A 25,097-nucleotide genomic window follows, 5' to 3' on the forward strand; every position below is an offset into this window, starting at 1 on the left:
CCTCTCTGGGCCTAAATACCCTCATCTCTAAAAATACGCTCTAACACAGGACCATTGTAAGGGTATAGTAAGGTAATGGGAGTAAAGTGTCTGGTACAAGGCCTGACACATACTAAAACCACAATAAATGGTACTTACTATTATCTGTCACTTCTTCGTGCTAGTCTCTATATTGGACCACAAGTAAAATAGGTCATGGCCTTTGCATTTCTGGGCACTGTGATGTTCAAAGTCGGTTAGAGACACACAAATCAAAATTCAAAACAATCCACAGTCTTTAGTCAGGAAGATTGATCCACGGACATCTATGTAATACCATGTGGCCAGGGCCCATATGAAAAGCAGATGATCCAACATGTGTAAGACTGGAGGGAGAAAATAATCACTTCTTTCTATAAAACCAGTTGCTCTTCTGATTCGTAGCAACCCTATATGTGTCAGAGTAGAACTGTGCTCTGCAGGGTTTTCAATAGCTGTAATCTTTCAGAAGCAGACTGCCAGGCCTTTCTTCCGAGGTGCCTCTGGGTAGATTCAAACCTCCAACCTTTTGGTTAACCCATACCCATTGCCATCGAGTTGATTCTAATTCATAGCAACCCTATAGGACAGAGCAGAACTGCCTCAGAGTTTCCAAGGTGCGCCTGGTAGATTTGAACTATCATCCTTTTGGCTGGCAGCCATAGCTCTTAACTACTATGCTACCAGGGTTTCCAATAGGCATGGTGATATGCGAAAATCATAGCTGAGTATTTAACTGTTTGTGCCACCCAGGGACTCTATAGAGATCAGTGAAAACTTCCAGGAGGATAAGACAATTTAAAAAGGTCTAGAACAATGAATAGGAGGCTCCAGGCAAATAAAAGGTATCAAAACTTTTTGCCAAATTGTGAGTGAGTGGATACCAAAGATCATGAAGCATCCTACTACTAAGTTTTTTGTTCTCTTTATCCTTACAATTAACACCCTAGGTAGATAGGCAAACCATCTTGAGAAAGGATCATGGAAGTCAGTGTTTCCTGGGACCACTGCTGGAGATCCCAAAACTCTCAGAGCATTGGCTTACCCGGAGCCAGAATGTGGTCTGAGCCATCTGGGACTGTGGGTAGGTGATGGTGCAAGGGTACCAGGCGTGCTGGGAAATGCCTTCGCTGAGATCTATCACCTTGGTTCGACATACCTGGAAACAGATAAAGACAAAAGATAAGGTTTTGGAGGGTCTCAGAAGTTCAATTAAATTCATTCTGACAAACCCTCACTATCCAATCATTTTGTTCTTTACACTACAAGAGGATACAGGGATAAACAGAAGTACACATTGTAATGTAGAACTGGTAATCCCCAACACTGTTAGGAAAGAATAAATACAATATTTTGCCGGTAGAAGTGACAGAGAGAAATTCTAGAGGGGACAAATCCTGGAGAAGTTGGCATTTGAGTTGGGCCTGGAAGGAAAGGGTGGAGACGGGGGAAGAGAGTTGCAGGCAGATGGAACAGAACCAAAGGCTCAGAGGAAAGCAGAAACCTAGGAGGGTTAAAAAAAAAAAAATAGGTTGTGTAACTTGCCTGGGATTATTGGAGCTTAGGAAATGTGGCAGAAAAGGTGGTTTCAAGGGCTGGCTCTCACAGAGTCGTGAATGCCAAGCCTACCAGTTTGGGACAAATCTGTAAATTGTACTCAGTGCTATATTCTCGATAAAGCAGAGACTGTGAAAATGTAAGCATTGGTTTCCCCATCACCAGAGAAAATCAGCTCCGTCTCTTCATATTTATATGCATACATATATATAAACATTTATTCTCAACAGTAGATATACCAATAGGTGTTAAAAGAAACAGTAGGCATGTGTACACAAGCAGAATTCTTCAAATTTCAGAGTTGGCTGCATATTCACATGTCATTTCATTCATTGGTATGTTCATTCATCTAAATATTTATTGAGCATCTACATTTGCCAAGTGCTCTGGGGATATATGGTGGACAAGTTAGATGTTAAGGAGCTTAGAGTCAGCAATGTGTGCAGATGTTAATCAAGTAGTCACCCAAAACCAAACACCCAGTGCCACCGAGCAAGTAATCCCATACGCGTATAAATTGTAAACTGAGGAAAGAGCTATAAGGGAAAAGAACAGGAACAGCTGCGCTGTTTTTCAGGTTGGTCAGAACTGTGCCATAAGTTTGTCTCAAATTAGTGCTTCCCTTCTGATCCCTAATGTGGCTCCTCTCTCAAAACCTCCCTGTGAATTTGGGCCACATCTCTGGATCTCAGTCTACTCATCTGAAAAGTAAGACTGACCTGGAGAGTTCTAAGGACCTTTCAAACGATGGAGAAAAAAAAAAGGGTGATAATCTAATTCCAACCAGACTAAACAAAAAATATATATCCATACAAAAAAAGGAAAAGAGAGAGGAAGGAAAAAAGGAAGAAAGGAAGGGAGGGAGGGAGGGAAGGAGGAAGGGAGGAAGATAGAATGATTACACAGTATACGAGAATCAAGAGAGCCCATTTCAGCGCTATCTATAGTAATAAAAGACAGGGATTGTCTGTATGTTCACCTGTTGAAGAGAAAAGCATAGAATACGAAATATTCAAACGACAGAATTCTATACAGTAAATTAAGAGGAATGAACAAGATTCACATCCAGGGAATATACTAAAAATATTTAACAACTGGTCCAGTATGGGCCCTGGCCAATCAAAATGGATGCCCTGCTAGTGAGTTCATAGAGATCAGCATAGAAAAATCTCAAAAACATAACACTGAGTGGAAAAAAACAAAAGTTACAAATGACAAGTTCAGTATGATGCAATTTATAAAAACCACACAAAGCAAAACTATATATTGCATAGAGATTTGTACAGATGAGTGTAAAATAATTAAAAATGAAGTGGAAAAGTGAGCATCAAATTAGGGGTAGTAGTCATCTCTGGGTGAAAGAAAGGGAATGGTACTGTAGGCAATAGGGAGCAGATGGGATTTCAACCTTATCTGCAGTGTATTATTTGTCTTACAAAAACAGACTCGAGGCAAATATGGCAATTTGTTTACATTATTCCATGTAATTTTATGAAATAAAAAAACAAAGGCGCAAAAAAACTCCAAAACATTGGCTTAGAAAGCCATTAAAAATAGACCTGAAACCATAAGCATAAATTCTCCTAAAGATGTGCTCCTAAACAGTGTGCTTCCGTGAACTGATCTAGGCCTGAACTTTCTGTGACAGCCAACTCCTCTTGCCCTTGGCATCACCAAGGGCTCTTTTTAACACGCCGAGTGTCTCATCTATAAATTTACAGTGATTCAAATACCGCGCTCTCCATCACTTCCTTGGATGGTTCTGGCTTTTCGGAGCTATTGGAAAGCACAAAGTCTCAGTCAAAACAACAGTAAGGCCCTAACAAAAGTTCAACTAAAACACACAGCTGCATTGTGATCTAGAATTTCCAACACCAATGCTTTACTTAAATTAAACTTGTAGTTTTTTTTTTTTTGAGTAATTTTATATTTACAGAACAGTTGCAAAGATAATACAGAGTTCCTGTGCACCCTTCACCCAGTTTCCCCTAATGTTCACATCTTCATAAAATCATTTTTGAAGCCTCAAATAGAGAAACATTAGTTGCTTAGCCAACTTTGGAGAATCACAAGTTGCCACCCAGTAAGTTCTGCAATGGTGAATGGCTTTGGATTAAGGAGACTTGGTTCTGGGCCAAGGTCACTGAAAATTTGATGTGTAATCATAGACTAAAACCCTGGTGGCGTAGTGGTTAAGTGCTACGGCTGCTAACCAAAGGGTCGGCGGTTTGAATCCACCAGGCAGTCCTTGGAAACTATGGGGGCAGCTCTACTCTGTACTCTAGTGTCACTATGAGTCGAAATCGACTCAACATCACTGGCTTTGGTTTTGGCTTTGGTTAATCATGGACTAGTTAGCTCACCTCTTTGGATCTCAGTTTATTTTTAACATTTGAATGTTGGAGGAGATCATGGGTTTTCAAGGTGTCCTCTATGGATTCCTAAGGTTTCTCCGGGGTGTCAGCCTGGTCACCAGGATGTAGAAAAGGTCTGCTTAGTTTCCTCTCTGCTCTTTTGACCTAAACATCTTCACTCATCTGTTTTATATTTTGAACTGCCTTGTAATATTTCGTGTAAACAAAGAGCTTCACTGCTCTCACCTAAACCAAAAACCAAACCCAGTGCCGTCGAGTCGATTCCAACTCATAGCGACCCTATGGCCGCTATGAGTCACTGCTTTCAAGGGTGGTGCAAATGGTTAAGTGCTCAGCTACTAACCAAAAGTTGGTGGTCTGAATCTACCCGGGGTGCCTAGGAAGAGAAGCCTGGTGTTCTACTTCCAAAAGAAAATCCCATGGAGCACAGTTCTATTCTTAAACACATGGGGTCACCATGAGGTGCGACTGATTCGATGGCAACTGGTGGTTACTGCATTCAAAACATTGAAAAGTATCAAAACTTGATTATTGCCAAAGTTCCCCTCGCTTCAGCCCTAAGAAATGATGGGTCCTAGGAATTAAGTATTAGTTCCTTCAATATCAAAGATAACTTGTTAAGGAGAATAAGGTGTCAAGAATTAACTATCCCACTGGCCAGGAATTAGGTAATGGTTCCAGTTATTCAACTTTCTAGGAGCCTCATACAGAGGTGGCTACGGGTAAAATATAAAATAAAATAAAAAGCCAAACCCATTGCCCTCGAGTCAATTCCGACACCTAGTGACCCTGTAGGACACAACAGACCTGCCCCATGGGGTTTCCAAGGCTGTAAATGCTTATGGAAGCAGACCGCCACATCTTTCTCCATAGGGGCAGCTGGTGGGTTTGAACCACCGACCTTCCGTTTAGTAGCTAAGTGCTTAACCACTGTGCCACCAGGGATCCCACTTTAATGGGCTGGAAGACTTTTTCAAGTTTATTTATTTTTGTCAAAAACAACTGGGAAGGAGCTCAGGCAGACCTGCCAGTGGATTGTTTTACATTTTACAACAGTGCGAGACTTTGCATAAACTATCTATGGCATTTGAAATCCAGGCCAGCAATTCGACATGTATCATTTTGGAATTCTTTCCCCTGGTGTTCTTAGCTGCCTGTCCCTCAGCAGAGTGTGGCAGAGCACATCTCTGGACCTGGAGGCTTATCTCTGCATCTAAAGCATTTATGGTCAGAGAAGTCTCCAATGTGAACAAAGCCCTCTTATTGCTTAAATACAATTTCCTCTTATCTCTTCAGCTCTATCAGCACTAGACAGGGCTTTAGAGGAACGCACTGCTGTTATTTTATTCTGTTTTCCTATTTAGTTTTGTGTTTGTTTCAGGCTGGCTGCAATCCTGACCAGGGATGGTCAAAGTAGATCAGAGAGGAACAAACAAATCCAGCTGAACCTTTGCCCAAAGCCCCATTTGATCTTAAAACCTTCTATGTTCCTGGGCGGGGGGCGGCGGGGGGGGGGGGGGGTGCTGAAGGGTAATGGGGGAGAAACACTCACAAGCATCCTGTTTTTATAGACATTGCATGAACTTGCTCGTTCAGCACCATTTATTGAGGGTGTATGGCATGCCAGGCTCTGAAGCCCTGAGAAGAAAAGGCCACTAGGCTGGCCACGAAGGATACAGATAGACCCCCAAGGAGACTGATTCATGGGGATGCTCTCTTTTCATCCACTCATTTTTCTTTTTCTTTTTTTGCCCCTCCAAAAAGGAAAATCCAACTCCACTGAGCAATACAGATTTTAATGAAATATTTTTTTGGAAGACAAGAGAGTGACATCATATATCCCATGAGGACTCTGGAGCTCTCCCCAAAAGCACCCCACGTTCCTCTTCACTAATCATCTCTCTTCCTGCACTTTCTTCCGTATCACTGGCGCCAGCCCATCTGACCTTCCTAATCTTGCCCAATCCCCTCCCCCTTCACAATCTACATCTAAAGTCTCATGCAGAGCCATTCTGTTCTCCCTCACATCTTCCACCCTTGCACACGCAAATTCTTCTGATAATGCCGTGGGTTCTACCCAGACTGCCATCCCCAGAGATGTCAGGAGATTGTACATTGTACTGTTACACTGGTATGAACAACACCTGGTCCTTCCCTTGACATCACTCACAATCTTGTGAAACACATCAAGGAAGCTCTAGAAACACTGGCAGCCTCTAAGGCTTTGGATTCTGAGGAAGATAAAGAGGGAATCCCCTATAGCTGAAGCCCATTTTTCCACATTGCCTGAAAGGATACATTTTAGAAGAAATTCAGATAACGTTGCTAGGCAAAGAAGCAGATGGGCTGGTTGGTGAGCACCATCACTTAGGTCTTCCCAGGGGTGAAGGAGGGGAGGGATTCCCCAACAGCTTCTTGAGTACTTCGTGGTCAGAGAACTCACTTCCATACAGACAGCTCAACTGAACTTTGGACGGCTCTTTCCAATAACCAGGGGGAGGCGCCTTGCTGTACTTTCTCTCTACTCCTTTCTCTTAGAAGCAATGCCTGTATGCTTTTTTATTATAGAACTACAGAGTTACGGATCATCTACTAAGATAACTCCCTTTGCGATGGTCCAGGGAAGGGAGAGGGGTGTCTTGTACGAGGTCACAAGAGTAAACAGGTAGAAAAATTCTTGTGAAAATAAAATTGTTTTCAGCTCGAAGAACTGGTGCATTTTCTTAATCTATGTTCTCTACCCTCTCGATCCTACTTTTGTTGATTGAGATGGTAGAGATTTCTCCATTTTCCTTCAAGAAATCGTGACAGAAAGAGCAAAGAGCAACCCCAGTGCCATGCTACTTTCTTCTCCACTGAGCCCTGGTCTGGATCTTTTAAGGAAACTAGACTGCTTGTTCCTTCTCAGACCCTCATCTTAATTCCTACAGGAACCAAGGAGCAAGCAACCAGTTTTCTCTGTGACCATCAAAGGGCCTCCCAGGGTTATCTCAATCCCTTAAGAGTCTCCATCATCTTCAGAGACGTCTATGCTTCTTTCCAGTACTACCCATTGGAAATAGGAGACCTGGGTTAGCTCTAGCTGTGTGACTTATTATTTGGACATCTGTCTGAGCTTCAGTTTCCCCATCTGTGAGATGTAGTGGTTGTGCCGACTGACTTTTAAGTGCCCAGGAACTTAAAGACACCCACGATAATAATATCTACCAAAGATCTCACAGTCACAATAGCATTTAATCCTCGCAATCACTCTACAAGGTTGGAGTCATTATCTCATTTTCCAGGTGAGAATAATAAGGTGCGGAGGTTTTAAATAACTTTTTCAAGGTCGCATATGCAGTTGAATATCACAGCCAGGAGGTGGATTCTTTCTAATTTCATGTTTTGTGTACTCAATTCTAATGCAAACCTGGCCTGGCCCAAGCCTCGGCTTCCTCTGAAAAACAAGGGGGCGCTGGCTACTGCTCTCTGCTTCTAGTTGCTCCACACTCACCCCCTGCTCCAAACGGTCTTTATAATTAGCTTCCCAAAGTGGAAAACTAATCATATCGCCCTGCTACTTATCAACCTCTCCACAACTCCCCATGACCCACAGGATGGTAAGTTTCTTAGACACAACTTACAAAGGCCTTGAAGTACTGATTTAAGCCACTCTTCCAACTTCATTTCCAGCCACTCTCCCTCCCACCCTCCCCAGCAGGCAGGCATCCACACGTGTATACAGTGGTGCTCCCTTCTCCCTGGATGGCTTTCTCACATGCCATAGACTCCCCACCCCCAACAATACTCATGCCCAGACTGCCACCCCCCTTGTACTGACCTTCCCATTGCCCATTTTGTGAAATACTACACACACTTCAAAGCAAGTCTCAAATATCACCCCTCCTCTGAAAGCTTTTGGTCACCCCCCAGGCAGAATTAATTGCTCTTTCTTATGCATCCATATAGTTCTTTATATATACCTCGGTTACAGCGCTTGTCAAGTTGGATTATAGTTGTTTTGAGTCCAGTCTTGCCCCTTTAAACTCTAAAGATTTCCAGGCTAAGAATCATGTCGGATTTATCCTCCAGCGAATCCCAGCAGATTGCCCAGCACACAAGACATAGTAGGTGTCCAGTGAATAATAATATTATTATTATCATCACAATAGCAACATACACCAAGTTTCCATTCTCTGCAGGGTTTTAAGGACTCTGTATGTACTAAATCGTGCAATCCTCACAATAATTCTGTGAAGTAGGTACTATTATTATCCCCATTTTACAGATAAGGAGATTGAGGCCCATAACTTACCAAAGGTCACATAACTAGTTAGTAGTTGAACTAGGATTCAAACCCCGGCAAACTCAGTCCACATTTTTAACCATAGATGCTAACCTGAAAAAGGCCTGCTTACATATCTCTTGGCATTGTTATAAAAATCTAACAAAAGAATGGATTTATCTGAGGCAGATGAATCTTAAATCCTAGCCACATGGAGGACGGACTTGGGATATCTCCTTGCTGCCTTCTCCTGGGGCTCCTGAAATAGAAGCTGCTCCAGCAGCCCAAAGTAGTTCCTTACAGGTCTGTTCTGGGAAGGGGTGATGTGGTGGAAAGAGTCCTAGATTGTGAGACAAGGGAGCTGCCTCCTAAAACTGGTTCAATTGTTCACTTTCTCTGCCTTCACCCTTCCTGTTTGTAAAAGAATAGAGTAAGCCGAATTAATCTGCAAAGGGCTTTTCAACTCTAACACTCTGCCAGCCTCTTCCTAATGAACACCACTTACGAGGGTGCTGATCCTGAAATGAAGTGTAAAACAAGCAAGGCAACAAACAGACAAAATCATACCACGCTCTAGATGCACGTCCTGCTGATCTCTGAGAGGCATGGATCCCATTTCTCTGATAATTTGAGGCCAGTGGCTAATTTTACAGCCACCCTTTCTGTCTAAGACAACCAAAGTTTACTGCAGTCATTCCAGAAACATGTTTTCTGTTTTTTTTTTTTATTTTTGTGCTGGGGAACTTCCTCCCCAAAAGATTTGAGATTGTTAGATGTCTGAGTTGGGAGGGCCCTCAGAGATCATGATTCCAACCATCACGCTTTATAGGTGGAGAAACAGAGGCCCAGCAGGGAGGGGAAAAACTGACTTGGCAGCACGTAGCGAGCTTCTCTGTGATAAGCTGGGTGCCTGGTGGTGTCTGTGGGTGACTTCAGGATCCAGGGACTCTGTGGTTCCAGGATTTGGAGACTCTTGTCCACTCCATGCACAGCCAGTCACTATATCCAGCACCCACCTCCAAACCCCATCCTTTGCAGAAGACTGCTTTCAATTAGAGGAGTTAACGATGTCTTGCTTTCAAAGGGTTTTTTAAATCCAGTTTATCTTCCACCCACACACGATGCACACAAAGGAGGGGAGAAGGAGGGAAAACAGGGGGAGTGGGAGCTCTGGTATTTTCCCACACAGGGAAGATGCCACGAGGCTTCTATTGAGTTTCCTTTTTACAGATTTACATGCCCTTTTGTCAATCACTGGAAGGAGGAAGGGCTCCTCAAACCTGCAGCCCACCCTCTCCAATTTCCTCTTTCACCCAAAGGGACCTTGGAATAGACCACATAGACAAAGGGCAAAGGGAACAGTATGTGTGTGGGGGGGGGTATACACCCACAGATGTGTAAGGGCACGTGTGCATGCATGCACGCACACACCCCCTAGGCAATGTTTCCCAATATTTCTACTTAAGCCACATTTTAACCTCAGGCTTGCAGGTCCGATGCCAAGTTATTTCCCTAAGAATTGCAAAGCTGCAAGTGGGGCAGGAGTTGGTCCCTTGACGCGAACCATTAAGATCTGGGGCTGTGAAGGCTGCAAAAAGGAAAGTCAGCTAGGAGGCAACATATCAAGTTATGGCTACACAAGGCCTCCAGAAATGAGGGACGTGGAGTGAGTGGCCCAGGTGGAATAAAAACTGCCCCCGTAAAACCTGCTTTGCTGTTCATTATCAGAACGGTGGCCCTCCTCTTCATGCTCCCATAGGGAGGGAACAGAAACTAACTCATACAGAAGGCCTACCAGCACAGGGCGTTGCCCATATATTACGTTATTTCAGCCTCACAATAACCCTAAGAAGTAATGTCTTTGTGATAAGGAATCTGAGGTTTGGAAAGGCACAGGCCACTCTGCCAAGGTGTATCTGCTGTTGAGTGGCAGAGCTAGGGAGGAGTCAGATCCAAGCTGGTCTGACTGAAAGTCCATTTTCTTCCCAACCAGGGGCTTAGCCTCCCAATAACACTTGGCCCACAGCCTTTGTGTAATACACATTCACATTGTGGTTTCTTGCCTGTCCATCTGCCTCTCTTGTATGGGCCTTGAGGACTGTGACTGGAACTGATTTATCTCTTCTTTTCATTAGTGTCTAACGCAGGTCACTTGATGGGGATCACAGAATGTTGTCAATGTTGAACTGAAGTGGCTTTTCCAAGGCTATATGTGCGGTTCAATGGTGACGCATTTGGCCTAGAAGCCCAGGCCTCCACAGGCCGAGATCATTGTGTAGAGGTGATAATAATGGAGTGATGCAAGGAAAGCACCAGGAGGCCAAGGATTGATTCTCAAGCACTGGAAGGTGCTGTATCACCCCAGGCCCACAATGAGTTAGTATGCAATAAATGTGCTGATGTAAAAATACCTGGCATTTACAACTATTTATTTCATTAGTATAATACACTCCAGAGCACATTTGAATCCATTATTTCATCTAATCCTTAAAACCACTCTGTGAGAAATGTATTAGAATTACCCCCACTTCCCGGCTGAGAAGCTGACGCTGATGGCTAACAAGGAGCACGATAGCCTTGAGGCCACTGGACCAGTAGGGGCAAACACATGGCATCAGTGCCACCATTCTGGCATCCCTTGCCCAGGACAAACATCATTAATTAAATGGTGCATCCTTTTGCTCTGATCATAGACCTCTGAATCCTTCTCAACAAAACCCAGCAGGAAGCCACTCACAGTAGGTTAGAATTAGCCTAGGAGATGAACCCTATCTGCAATCCTTGAATTTAGCTATTAACTAAGGATAGGGTCTTGCTTGCTAAATCTCCAGTACCAAGGGCAGAGGAAAGCCCAAAGGAGACACTCAGCAAATATTAGCTTAATAAAATATAAGCTAACAACAACTACAATAAACATTGATCCCTTACTGCACCTCAGTCTCTCTAACAAGTGTTTTACATGCATTGTCTCATTCGTGCACATAATGAACAAATGCAACCCAAATGTTCCAACTCCTAGTCCAGGGCTCCTCCCACTGCCTCCAATGAGTACCACTCAAGAGTACTACTCTAGATCTCCCCTACCTGGATTCTTCCTCCCCACCCCCTATCCATCCCTCTCCTATGATGCCCATTCCTGCCCCCTCCTATGGCCTTTATTCCAAACTCGCCCATGAAAAACAGGGAACTCTAAGGGCTACAGAGGGTTAACAGATACACAACACTCACACACACACACACACAAACCTCCAATCCCCTCCTCCAACCTCCATTTTACACACTTAACAGCAATGGGGCTGGGGGGAATGAAGAAGAAGAGAGGGGGGGAAAAGCCAGGCTTTCTTTTTCCTGACCATTAGAAACAATTATCACTTTCCCCAGGCCTCCAGAGCAGCTTTCCCCTTTGATGCTTGCCTTAAAGAGATAGAGGGGAGGGGAAGGGGCAGATTGCCTTTCTTTCAATTTCAGGATTTATTATTTGGATGGTCAGACAACCAAGCAAAAAAGCACTTCCTGTGCTGGGCAGGCATTCAGAAGATGCCCCCTCCTTACCTGGCAGAGCTCTAGAAATAGCAGAAGACCTCAGTGCTTCAACCCAGGAGACACTTCCAGAGAAGAGAACTTGGCAAATGAATGTCCTCTAGCCTTGGGGCTCAGCTCTGGGGTGATTAGCACCTGATTGCCCTCGAGGTCTGTTCCTAACTCATTAGGCACTCTACAGTCCTTAAGGCTCTAATATCCTTCGGTCTGAAACCTGTGATTCGGAGTGCAGAACCCCTGACCTGATCAAATGTTTAGGGAGCCAAAGCCTGGGCTTTCGACTGGAAGGGATCATAAAAATCATGTAAGATAGCACTGTTCCATAGTACACTAGCCTTTCTACATGAGGGGAAACAAGCTTTCTTAGAGGAGAAATGGTTCAGAATCATGCTGGACAAAATCTTCAAGACTGCTCATTCAATTGCTTGATTTTACTGATGAAAGCAGTAAATACATAGAGTGTCTCAACATTCTTTTAAGGGGAAGGCTTATGCTAGAAGCCAGAGAAAGCATCAGTGAAAAGTGGTAAAGCTGAAGTGTTTTCTTGCCATCAGTAACTGACCAGCTACTATGTCCCAGGTACAGAATCCTTACCTTCCTGTAAGGCAGGTATGACCATTCTCCTCCTCACTTGTTCTACAGATGAAAAACCTACAATTCACAAGATATAATGGCCTGCCAAGGCCATGCCCCTCAGGAGTGGTGATGTCTAAGTTGGAACTCTGGTCTGTGTCATTCCAGAACCTATCTTCTATTCCTAATCCATTCTACAGATGAAGGAAATGAGGCCTGCACAGTGGAAATGAGGATCACACTGAGGTTGGTCCTAAGAATGGTGACGATGATGGACATCCAGATGCTTTCGCCTCCATTAATTCCATCCTTATGTCATTATGAAGGGGAGACTCGTATCCCCATTTTTAAACGTGGACACTGAGGTGAAAAGAGAGGAAGTAATAATCATCATAGCAATGGTTGGGATAATTAAAAGAATGATTTGACCATCAATTGACATTGCTTGGAATGGTAGTTCTTGCAGCTCCACTCTACAGGGTAGAAACTATCTTCCCATTTTACAGACGACAGCCAGGCATCGGGCTGAGCCTCTGCCCTGAACCCCAGACAACCACTTCGAGGAGGCAGGGCGGGGGGTGGCCAGGCTCCTCGAGCTAGTAAATCCTCTAACAAGGGAGAGTGATTAGTGTCGGATGTGGCGGTCGGCTTTTGTGCTGTTGACAACTGCTCCCTTTAAAGGCCTAAAAAGCCTAGCTGGGGCTTATTTCACACAGGCCCTCCGCAGGGCTGCTCCCCGTCTCCGTAATTATGCCATTCACTAGTCACCCAGGCCCGCCTCTGAACTCCTGACCCAGCACTGAAAGACCTGGGATCTCATTACTAATCTCTTAAGCCACCTAGTCCTCCAAAAGACATCCATTTAAGTTGGAGGCCAAGGCTTTGGAAGTGGGGGCCAGGGAGAGGGAAACTCCAGCATAGGGACTTCTCATGACATGGCCATTTCCCCTTCTGGCTCTGGTGGCCCAAATCCAGGGCATCCTGTATGGCTGTCCAGCTCTGTACGGGGCAGGCCTTGCTGAGGGTTGTTGGCTCGGCTTGGAGATGACAAGAAATTACAAACAAGTGGGGCCAGGTGCCCTTGTATGGGAAGGGCACCTGGCCCCACCTGTTTGTAATTTCAGAGGTGTGGGTGGGGGACGAGGCCTGTGTTTGTTTTAATTATTATTATTGTTGTTGAAATGGGAGGGAAAGAAAAACGTGCAGAAAGTGCTAACATCTGGAGGCTGCTGTCCAGTTTACGTAATCCCCTGTAGCGGAGGAGGAGTGCGGGATCCCCAGCCAGATGGTCCGTGGGTGACTTAGCGGCACACGTGCCTCCTCTAGGAGTAAGATGCTGACCGCGTTACGAGTGGGATGCGGGGCCTTCTTGAAATTCTTAAGGGGTGAGAGGCAGGGGTTTGGGAGCTTCCAGAAATCTCTTTTCTTTTAGAAGAATCAGCTTTTCTTCCAGCCAAAGCTCTTATTTTTCTCTTATATCTCTCCCCATGCATATACTCTTCATTCATTCATTCAATATACATTTACTTAGCACTTATTATGTAGTACGCTCCTTATTTCTGTGGTCTACATGAGGGAAAATGATGCCAGAGAAAAACAATAGTAATGATAGAATCCCTTCTCCTAAACAGCTCCCAGTTCCAAGAGTCAGGAAGATGAACAAAGAAGAAAGCAAAGACTCATAGAACAAACTGGTAAAGTAAGTTCTGTGGTTGAGGTATGTGTAGGCTGAGGGAGGGGCATGGAGAAGGAAGGGATGAAGGCGATCTACACCTGAGGGCCAGGTCTGAAATGCAAAATCTTCATGTCAAGTGGGCTCTGGAGAGCAAGGGCTGGAGTAAAAAAGGCCAGAGAAGGGGAAAACCTGGGCCACAGCTGAGTCATAACAAGCCCCATTTCCCAGATGATGTCAATAACAGAAGCATGAAGGATAGAGTTTGGGATGCTAAAGCTTGCTCAAAACAGTTCTGAACACTAACTTTTTTTTTTAAGCATATCACTAGCTTTCTGTGTTTCTAAATCTCTTGTATCATTATTATTTGCCCTGAAACAAGCTAATATAATTTCTTGAATTCTAGATCAGGATATAAAAGCTGTGTAGACTCTGAATCACATCAAGAGGGCATTGATAGCTTCAACCAGGATATTCACTCAACTCTAGACTGGAAGACAGAGCTACTTCCAGCATTAGATAAAAATACAGAGCCATTGCCAGGTTCAGATAAGAATTCGGAAACATTATAAATTTTATTTCAGAGTCCAAAGGCATTGCCAGTTAAAGAGCAGTATGCTGAGCACTGAGACACTACCAGTTCTAGACCAGAACGGCAAGGCATCATGATTCTAGAACAGGACATGGCAATGCTGCCTGCTCTAAATTCCAACACTCAAATACTGCCTGTTCTAGATTTAGATTCCAAAGGCTGAGGACACAAATCCAGTTACTTTAATCCAAAATGCTCTCATTACTGCATCTAGAGTAGAACTGAGAAACACACTCAACTCTGGAGCAAAGCACTGAAATACAAATCCCCACCATTTAGAGCAGAGTCATTCAGACAGAAGGAAGGTGTTTTAAGAAGCCTCCAGACCTCTTCTTGGCCTTTCTCTGGGAGCCTCTGGATATTTTTGGGTTAAACAGGAAGGACGTGACCACATCCAAGCTTGGCGCCTGGTTACCGAAACCCTTGGTTAGGAATAGTTGAGCAGTGGTTAATGGCAGTCTTGACCACATTTGCCTATTCAAGAAAGGTCAGAGAAATGATTTTTCACTTAAAAACATGTGTGTGTTGGAAGAACAAGAGTTTCTCACGTTCACAAAACTAGGAGTTTCCAGTTTTTTTTTTTTCCTTTATTGTTGTCCTTCTCTCTCTCCTTCCTTCTCTTCTACGGGCTTCCTAATCAGGATTTGTGTATTCTGAGTTGTGTCCAAGATTAAGTACCAGTCACATGACCTGCAGGGAGCCCTCACTAGATGCCAAGACTATCACGGAGAGCACACTCCCTGGGTTCTGCTCTCAGAGACCCTCTGGCCTTGGTGAGTAAGGCCCGGAAACCGCTGCATGATTGGCTGTGTTCTTCTTGCTTTTGAAGAAGGGGCAGCACTCCTGCCAGGGCTGCCTCAAGTTTGATTTCTCCTAGGAGAAGGCTCCAAAAGATGAAATGCACTGATATACATAAGGATCATAGGGCCAGGAATTGCTTATGGTTTTAACAAGGTTGGGTGTCCCGCTGATCTTCCAACTCAAACAAGGGCTTCCATTCTTAAAGGACAGGGGTGACATTTCTCTGTGGCCTACCTTTTCAGATTCCAGAGGTTGGGATAGGGATCATGGTGTGCAAATGGAAGATTTTGCCCACCAGATGTCCAATAGAAACTGCTGGCTTACATGTCCATCACTCATCAGCAAATTCCTTTGAGGGACAGGGACCTTCCAGAGTGATGTTTTCCCCCAGCAGAAGCCTTGGCCCAAGGAAGCACACATCTGCACAAAAGTAGGGTGTTGAAGCAGCTGTTCTGAGCAGTGTTCCCTGGGAACAACTGAAGCATGATTTGGGATCCACAATGTGAACTCCTCAACGATCTCTACAACCTGCCATTTTCCTGGACCCTCCACTGAGCAGTGGAAGTCACACGGGCTTTAAAGTCAAAGGGAGGTGGGTTTGACCTTAGCTTCTGCCATTTACTGACACAGTGTGACCTTGAACCCTTCACCAAGCCTAAATTTCTCCACTGTAAAATGGGAAGAAGATACCTACTTTCTAGGATTACTGAGAAAAGTAAGAGTCCTTGCACATGCAAGTGTTTAGACATAGCCCTACCCACTAGAAACATGCAGTTCATATCGTTCTCCTTCATCCCACCCTCCTCCTTTCTCCCTGGAACTAGATAATAGTGGGTTCAAATTCTAGGCTTCCTCACCACACCCTTGGGCCAGCTGTAGAAACCTGGATAAGTTACTCAATCTTGTGAGGTTCAATTTACTTGTCTGTAAACAAGCAAAACTTGCAGTAGCTACCTCATAGGGTGGTTGGCAAGTTTAAATACGCTAAAGCAGTATGAAACTGTCCACAGAGTGCCTGACATAGAGTAACTGCCATGATATGCAGGCTATTCATATCACTCCTACCATTATTATCAATTATTAGTAGTAGTTTTATGTCATTGCTATTGCTGTTATTTATTGTTATTGTTTCATCACTCCCTTTTCTTTTTCCCTTAATTCTACATTCCTTCATTCCTTTCCCCTCTACCTCTCCATTCCCCCTCTTTCTTTCTCTTATTCTTTCACATCCTCCTGTGCTGGATCTCTCATTAGGAGGCCTCCCTGAGAGTTAACCACAATCTCTGTGTTTCCATCAGTCTCTTTAGGAACCTGGCCAGAGGGACATCACTGAGGCCCCAATCTTTTCCAAAATAATAGGAGAAAAAGAGATAGAGCCTTTATCCTGGGGCCTAGCTTCCAGAAACTATTTTCTACTTTCTGGGCAAAGCTGTCAGCAGAGTGTTATACAGGCTTATTCTCAAATATTTATCACATGCCTACTATGTGCCAGGTCCTGTCTTGGTACTAGAATTCAGCAGTGAACAAACAAAAACAACTACCACAAAGAACTCCTTGTCTGATACAATAGAAGGTTCCAGAGAGAACTGAAGAAAAATGTAGAATAAAATTCAAATTCCTAAAAAAGGCCCACCAGACTGATAGAGACCAGAGGACCCCCAAGACAATTGCCCTAAGATACCCTTTGAACTTGGCACTGCAGTTACTCCCAGAGGTCACCTTTCAACCAAATAATTGATTGGCTTACAAAATAAACAGTACCACTCATGAGTAATTTGCTCCCTTAAACAATCAACTATATGAGACCAAATAGTCAACATTGACCAGCATTCACCAGTTAACATTCAAAAGGAAAGATGAGAAGGCACGGAGGGGGAGGGGAGCAAGATCAATAGAAACAGAACGAACAGAATGGAAATAAAGGGAATGCTGACACATTGTGAAAACTATAATCAATGTCATGGAAAAATCTGTACAAAAATTGTTAAATGAGAACCCAATTTGCTGTGTAAACCTTCACCTAAAACACGATCAAACATTTTTTTTTTAAATTAAAGGCAAGTTATTGTATAAAGATATTTACTCTGCCTAACATGAGTAGATAATTGATTTCTCTGGTAATTTCAAAATGCAGTTTGGTTTAAAAATTTACTTCTGAAATTTGAGGAAGCATTTTCTCGAGTCTGATAAATTATAACTGAATTTAGTTTAAAAAAAAAAAAAAAGAACCCCTTGTCCTCGTGGAGTTAACATTCCAGAGGTGGAGGTCACAGGGGCATAGAAAGCAGAAAGAACATGGTGTTGGGCTCAGGATGGTCTTCCCAGACCTCTTCTCCTATGCAAACCAATTGCCACATTTGTAATGTGAGGAATGGACCAGGGGATTTCAGAAGGCCCTGCCCACTATGGTCACCTATTATATATAACCTGGTAACATGAGGGAATCACTTATAGACATGGATTTGTATATGGAATCCAATCATAAATGAGATATCACTCAGCAGATATTGCTTCCAACAGCACCATTCAAAGAATCCATGAATGTTTTCTGAGTATTCTCGCGTAGCAGACCCTGGGCTAGGCACTGGAAATAACTAGAGATGTAAGATGGTGCTCAAGTTCTTACATTTCCACCAGTCCACTTGGAATGGGAAACTGTGGACACAGGCAAATGCAAAATAAAAGGTAGCCTGTGCTCAGGGCCACTGGATGATCCCAGAAGTGCTATGTAAGATCAAAAGGGTATGGACTCCTCGTGGGCTGTGGTGGTTGGAGGAGGGTGTACAAAAGAGGTGTCACTTGAGCTAGACCATGAAGGATAGTTAAGCCTTAAAGAGGTGGAGGAGTGAAAGGAGGTGTTTCTGCGCAGGAGAAATGGAAGAGCCAGGCATGTATGGGGATAGCAAGGAGGCGCACTGTGCCTGGAATGTATATACTGGGCAACAGGTTGTAAAGAAAGGCTGGTTTCAGATCATGCAAGGCCTTACCTTCAGTGGCTTTGAGTTTTACAGGCAATGGGGAACACCAACAGGAAGCTTAACAGGTGAGAGATTATTGAGACCCATATTTCTTGAGAACTATGTAAAATGTGCTCCACAGGCAAAACTTCGCCAATAAGGATTTGTGCAGGCTTAAAAGATTTAAGACAGTGTATCGGGAAAAGATTAGTACATCATAATCTCACTCTGGGAAAGACAAATGCTATTAAAACTCAGTTCTTGGAAGAGGTGGTATTGTATAGTAGAGCTAGACAGACTGGATTTACTCCTGGTCCACTCCTTAAGTTGGGGAGGGCGGGCATTGTGAACCTTTACTTCCTTATTTTATGAAATTCAGATACAATTCCTACCCAAGGATTTAATGCAATAACTTAACGATTATAAGGATTTAAAGCAATAACTGAATTGAATGAATTTAGTACTTACTACACGCCAAACAGTGTTTCAAGTGCTTTATGGGTGCTATCATATTGAATTTTCACAATCACCATTTGAGTTTCCTATTTTACAGACAAGGAGACTGAGGCCTTGTCTAAGTAATTTGCCCAGGGTCTCGCAGTCAGGAGCAGCACTGAAATGTGATGTACTCTAGACCTGCACTGTCCAATAGGGTAGCCCACTGTCTCCATATGGCTATTTAAAGTAATTCAAATTAAAAATTCAGTTCCTCAGTTGCACTAGCCATATTTCAAGTCCTCAAGAGTAGCACATGACTACAGGCTACTATAAAGGACAGTGCAGATACAGAAGATTTCCATCATCCCAGAAAGTTCTAATAGATAGAGCTGGCCTGAAGCCTGGGCTGTTGACATTGACATGATTCTGTCTCTCCACTGAAATGTAAACTCCTAACCATAGCTCCCAGGCATGCCAATGTATTTCCTTTCTGGCATTGCACTGAATTAGTAATCTCTTCCTGGATCCCTTGCTGCCAGGGACTGCACAGCAGACGCGGCACCACCAAGTGGCATCCACAGTCCTGAAAGCAGTATCCTGCACTAGGACAGATGTCCCCCAAACTCATGCTGCCCCCAGAGGCCTCTCTCCCAGGATGGGGAGCAAGGCCGACATCAGGCAAGTGTCCCCTTCCACCAGCTGCACCTATGGGTCCTGTATGGGAAAGGGCCCCAGGGTGGGCAGGAGCCCCAGGGAAGCCTTGGTGGAGTGGACTGCCCTTGCACAGAAGCATGCTTCTGGGCAGGGGCACCTCTCACGTGCCTCTCTGAATACAGCTGCCCCTGGGAAACGAACATGCACAAATGCATCCAGGATCTCCTGGCACTTGGGTCTGGCTGTAGAATCAGGGGAGTTTTCAGAAACCCACGGCTGGAGTGGAAGAAGGGGTAAAAGGTTCTTTTTAGTCTGGTTCAACAGATAACACACCAAGTTAATTTAAAAAATAAGGATGGTAGACAGAGAATGGAGGCAGGGGGCCTGAAAAGCAAACACAAACAAATGAACCCACACAAACAAACAAAAACAAAATCCTGCGCACAGCCAAACCCCAACTCCCCTCGAAACCCCACCCTTTGGACCTGGCTTGAGAAAGTTTACTTTCAAACTTAGAGAGATGAGCATGTGGTTCTGGGGACAGAATTCAAAACCGCTGGAGCAGCGGGCTCAGCAAGCTTGACGGGCTCTTGCTTCCTAAGTGTTTTATAGCCTTGGAGCGCGAGTGCTGTTTACATTTTTTGCATGTTTTTTGGGTACAGAACATGAAACTAAATTACACAGCAAAGGCCATGCTGGCTGAACGCTGGTGCCCCCACTTAAAACAGCAACAATAACAAAAACGAAAAGAAAGGAAGATGAAAGACAAGAATGAAGAGGCTTAAGGGAGCCTGAGTGAATGGCAGGGGTGGAAGGGAGGTATCCCATTCTGAAGCCAAGGGAGTTAGGAAAAGACAGAGTGGAAATGAGATGGGGATGCACCAGGCTTAGGGGGAAAGGAAGACAAAGGCCAAGGAGTTTTCCTAGATGGGCCGTGTAGTTGGTTGGCAGGGCCACACCTGCTCTCCTCGAAGAACCAGTGGAATCTGTACCAAACCACAAAGCCTTGCTTGTGCTTGGGCTTCAAGTCAAGAGTCAATTGGCAAGCAAGAAATGAAGACTCAGTGTCCAAATCAGGCCCTCCATGTAGCACCTTTGCTGGTCATCAGTACATGTTTGTTGTGTGCCTACAAACGCTAGGCCCACCCCCCACTGCTTTCCTCTCTCACAAATTCTTATTCCTTCTCCAGGCTCAATTTACGTAGGGATAACATGCTTTATTTAGCAGTGATGTGGATACCTATTAGAGGTAGGCACGTACTATACACTTCATATATGTTAGCGCTTTGGATCGTCAAGTCCATCCCATAAAGTGACAGCAGGCCTGTTGCACAGATAAGGAAAACTGAGGCTCACAGTCGTAAAGTCATTTGCCAGAGACCACACAGTTAGTAAGGAACAGCACTTAAAGCAATTCTTTAAAACCTATGCTACCTCTGTGAAACAGTGAATCCACCCTATATGTAGTCTTTTTATTTTCCCCAAATACCCAGTTTAAAAGAAAATAATTTCATAGCTAACTTCCCCTTTTATTTAGAACCACTCCTCCCCCTCAATGTACATACCATCTGAGGCTAACTCCACCTATCCAAGAAGCACAGCACTTCGCTAACACCTTCTATTATTTAAAAAAAAAAAAAAACCAAACTCATTGCCATCAAGTCAATTTTGACACATAGTGACCCTTTAGGACAGAGTAGATTGCCCTATAGAGTTTCCAAGGAGCTGCGGGTGGATTTAAACTGCTGATGTTTTGGTTAGCAGCCGAGCACTTAACCATTGCACCGCCAAGGCTCCTGCGCCTATCATTAGAAGTAACCTATACCAATGCCCCCATATCTCCATGCGATGACTAAGCACTGACTGAGGGCAATGGCTGTGTTATTTATCTCAACACTGGCCCACTACAGAAAACAATGCTTTGGACAGAGTAAGTTCACAGTAAGATTCTGTTAGTTTTGAATCAGAATCACTTTATAACAGACAGGGGATTGAGAGGTTCAGGGAAGTTATTTAACCAAAGTCAAATCTTAATTGAGTAAAGTAAGACCAGGAGACTGTCAAAGTTTCTCCCTGCTTAGAATTCCATGCCCAAAACACTGCTCTCTTGGAAATCAAACAAACACTCTTTATTCCTAATCGGATCCCTCAGTTGCTGAAACTCCACAGGTAGAAGAGCACATTTATTTTAAAAATTGTCAGTTACGACTAGAGGGAAAGTCACATTTCTGGATCAACTGTCTCATCACTGACAACACCTACAATGTAGATGCTATTCATCCTATTTTATAGATAAAGAAATTGGGGGCAAAGAGAACTGACTTGCCCGAAGTCACACAGAGTAAGTGTGGACCTTAGACCTGGACACCAGGTTGATCTGATTCTAAAACTCTCTCTCTCTCTTTTTTTTTCTTTGTGACTCACAACCCTTGAAGTTTTTCAGACCATACGCCAGGTCCTATCACAATGTCCAGCTCTTCTTTGGTTTAAATAAACATCGAAAGAGTGAATGATGGAAGGAGAAAGGGAAGAGGGAAGGACAGTCTGGTAGATCCTTTTGCCAGGATCCTATAAGATTTGGAAGTTTTAAAGTCTCCTCCAGCCCAAGGTTTCCATGACAAGTTTGGGGTAGTTTAAAGACCAGCTCAGGGGGCTCCTTTCAGATCCAGGAAGTGTTTTTTGCTCTCCTGGTGGGATTTTTGGGTGACCCCACAATAATGGGATAGGCTGTAATAAACTGTGGTACTTTCTGTCCTGTCTCCTTAGATGACTTGCACATGTGCTCTTGAAAAATTATTCAGAAACCACCAGGAAAAAGCAGATCCCTTGGGTATTTGGGAAAACTGTTTGGAATTCTCTCTGACATTTCAGCGTGTTCTCTTCCCCTCTCCTCCTTCCACCACCATCGGCAGATGCTGTCCCACTGCACTAACGAGAAGAGTTGAACACTTTGGAGAAGGCAATGGCAGACAAGGCAGACAGGGAAGGAAGAACCCTTAGAAGTGAGCACTGCTGGGTATTGAACCAAGATTTCACTCTGTCCTTTGCAAATGATATCATTTAAATAGCATTGGGAAATTGCTTCTCAATGAAAAATTTCCAAGTGAGGCTACTTTAATGTAATACCAGTAGCCTGGTGATAGCAAGAAAAAAGTAGCAAAAAGATTAGCAGAGGCGAGACAGTTCATCTTTCTGAGATTTGGTTTCATCTGGAAAGGGAAGGATTAAAACTTCCCTGTAGGGCTGCTGTGAAATATATGGAAAATAACGTGCTTCAAACCCCTACACAGAGTCTGGTATACAGGAGGTATTTAATAGATGTCATTCTTCTTCCTAATATGAACATCTAGCCCTGTTACCACCAGCCCCACCAGAGCCACATTCCTACTTAAAACTGCTGAAAAGCCTCCCATAGTCCTTAGGATGAAGTCTAAATTCCAAGTATGGGGTGTTCTCTCCTATGTTTCCTAGCTTATTTCTCTTGGCTTGTTAGTGGCCGTTGAGTGGGCTCCCACTCGCGGTGACCTTACGTACAACAGAAGGAAACATTACTGGTCTTGCGCCATCTTCATGGCTGTTGGTATGTTTGAGTTCACCGTTGCAGCTATCGGGCCAAACTATCTCACTGAGGTTTTCATTCACTTTCAATCACTCTCTATTCTACCAAACATTATGTCCTTTTCTAGGGAATGGTCTTTCATGATGATGTGTCCAAAGTAAGCAAGTTGATGTTTCTCCATGGTCCTTGCTTCTAAGGACCATTCTGGTCGCATTTCTTCTAAGACTGGTTTGTTCATTCTTTTGATAGTCCACAGAATGTTCAATATTCTTTGACAACACCACAATTCAAACATATCAACTCTTCTTTGGCCTTAAAAAAATTTTTTTTTTTTTTTTTAGGATTTGTCATTCATATTCTTTCTTTGTCTACCTGTCTCTCCTTTGCTTCTGCTACTCTGTCTTTGACATGCTCTTCCTATCTACCTTCCTCTTCTGCTGTTCCCCATTTTATTTTTCTAGTTGCTTCTTTTTTTTTTTTTCTCAGCAATCACTTCCACAGGAAATATATCCCAACCCTCCTCAGAGTTTCCTGATCTTAACACTTCCTATATTGTATCATAAATGCCTGTGGAAAGCTTTCTTACCCTTGCATCCAGATAACCCAGTTGGTCTCTGGTCCTTTACTCTGGGCACAAGGGTGAAGAAGACACCAATGAACAGTTCTTCCCTTCCAGGTTCAAGCATGGTGGCCAGCCAGGAATGCACACATCTTGCAGTTCTTCTGTTCTGACATTTCAAGGTCTCCTGAATACAGCACATGGCTTGTGACAAAACTGTAAATTGAGCAGTTTCCTCTTCCATCACAGTTGTCCAATTTGTACCTTCTCCCTTTTTTTCTCATACCACAGAAATAATTAGGCATTTCTACCTTCCCCAGAAACTGAAATTTTTTTTTTATTCAGAGGTTGGCAACTTAAAACATTTCCTGTGTTTCTCCCATATTTCCACATACATATTTTAGAAGACTCTCTGGAGACACTAATGCTTAACTTAAAAGAATAGTGTCTAAAGTTGGAATTTTAGGTGGCATGGCAGAAACAGTGGGGACAATATTTGGGATATTGGAGAGGGTTTTACCTACTTTCTCAATGTTCCTTAAATACATGGCACACATGAAAGATCCAAAAGACATCAGCTCTCCTAGTTTGCTCTCATGTGTTAGCCATTGAAGCAAGTGTGAGTTGCCTCACCCCATGTAGAGTTCTTATTAGGAGCACAGTGGCCTGCATCCTGGTTCTGTCCATTATAACTATAAGCCCTGGAGCAAGCCACTCAGCTCTCTAAGCCTTCACATCTCAATATGTAAACTGAGAATACTGATTGCTATTTAGTAGTAGCATTAGAAAGATGCGAAGAATTTGCTGCAGAGCCTGGGTTCACTTGGTAAATGTTTCATTTTATAATTTGTCCAACACCTTCTAAAAGTGGGCAAAGGATTTTTCCGCCTTACACACTGGCTCTCATCCCTGCAGGCTGAGTAAGCTGATGGCAGTGTGGTTTCTTCCTCAAGGAAACTTCCTCTGAATCTCACTCTTGGTTCTTGGGTCTTTGATAACACAACAATGTTAAACTCAACCAAACGTTGACTAAGCTTCTGTCCTTGTGGGTTACTGTGGCCATCTCTGGAGTGAGGGTCCACAGGGGGGCCTGACATGAATGAAGGAGGGCATTAACATTTGCATGATCCAGTAAGTGAAAAAATCTAATGCTAAGTATTTCTCTACATTCACTCCTTAATCTCTACAAGGTAGATGCTATCATTTCCACTTTCAAAAAGGGAAAACTGAGGTTCTCAGAGGACGAACTTGCTCAAGGGTCCCAAGTAAGAAAAGAAGCTAAGAGGGCAAAGCCAGATCAGCATGATTTCTACTTCAACCTGCTAACGCCCATGCTCTCTATCTCCTCACAGGTTCTAAGCGTAAGACTCAAACATATTCTCTTTGATTGATCCAATGAATAAATGAATTAACACATAAAGTGTTGTAATCTAAGACAAAATAGAGATGAAAGTAACATAGCAGTGCCAAGGAACAGATAACAGCGACTCAGAGTGAAATGCCAAAGAAGTGATATACCCAATAATGGAAATAAAAAG

At 43.6% G+C, this 25,097-nt stretch overlaps 1 protein-coding gene across 1 annotated transcript in view; it reads right to left on the minus strand.

Annotated features, from left to right (window-relative positions):
- The window catches only part of PAPPA (pappalysin 1), a 279,318-nt gene that overhangs the window by 76,776 nt on the left and 177,445 nt on the right, over positions 1-25,097 (minus strand). The window contains exon 11 of the mRNA XM_064291557.1: positions 1,064-1,177. Coding sequence (XP_064147627.1) covers positions 1,064-1,177 — 114 coding nt within the window. The remainder of the gene's footprint in view (positions 1-1,063; positions 1,178-25,097) is intronic.

This window comes from Loxodonta africana, chromosome 9, assembly GCF_030014295.1.
Source record: "Loxodonta africana isolate mLoxAfr1 chromosome 9, mLoxAfr1.hap2, whole genome shotgun sequence".
NCBI classification, from domain to species: Eukaryota; Metazoa; Chordata; class Mammalia; order Proboscidea; family Elephantidae; genus Loxodonta; species Loxodonta africana.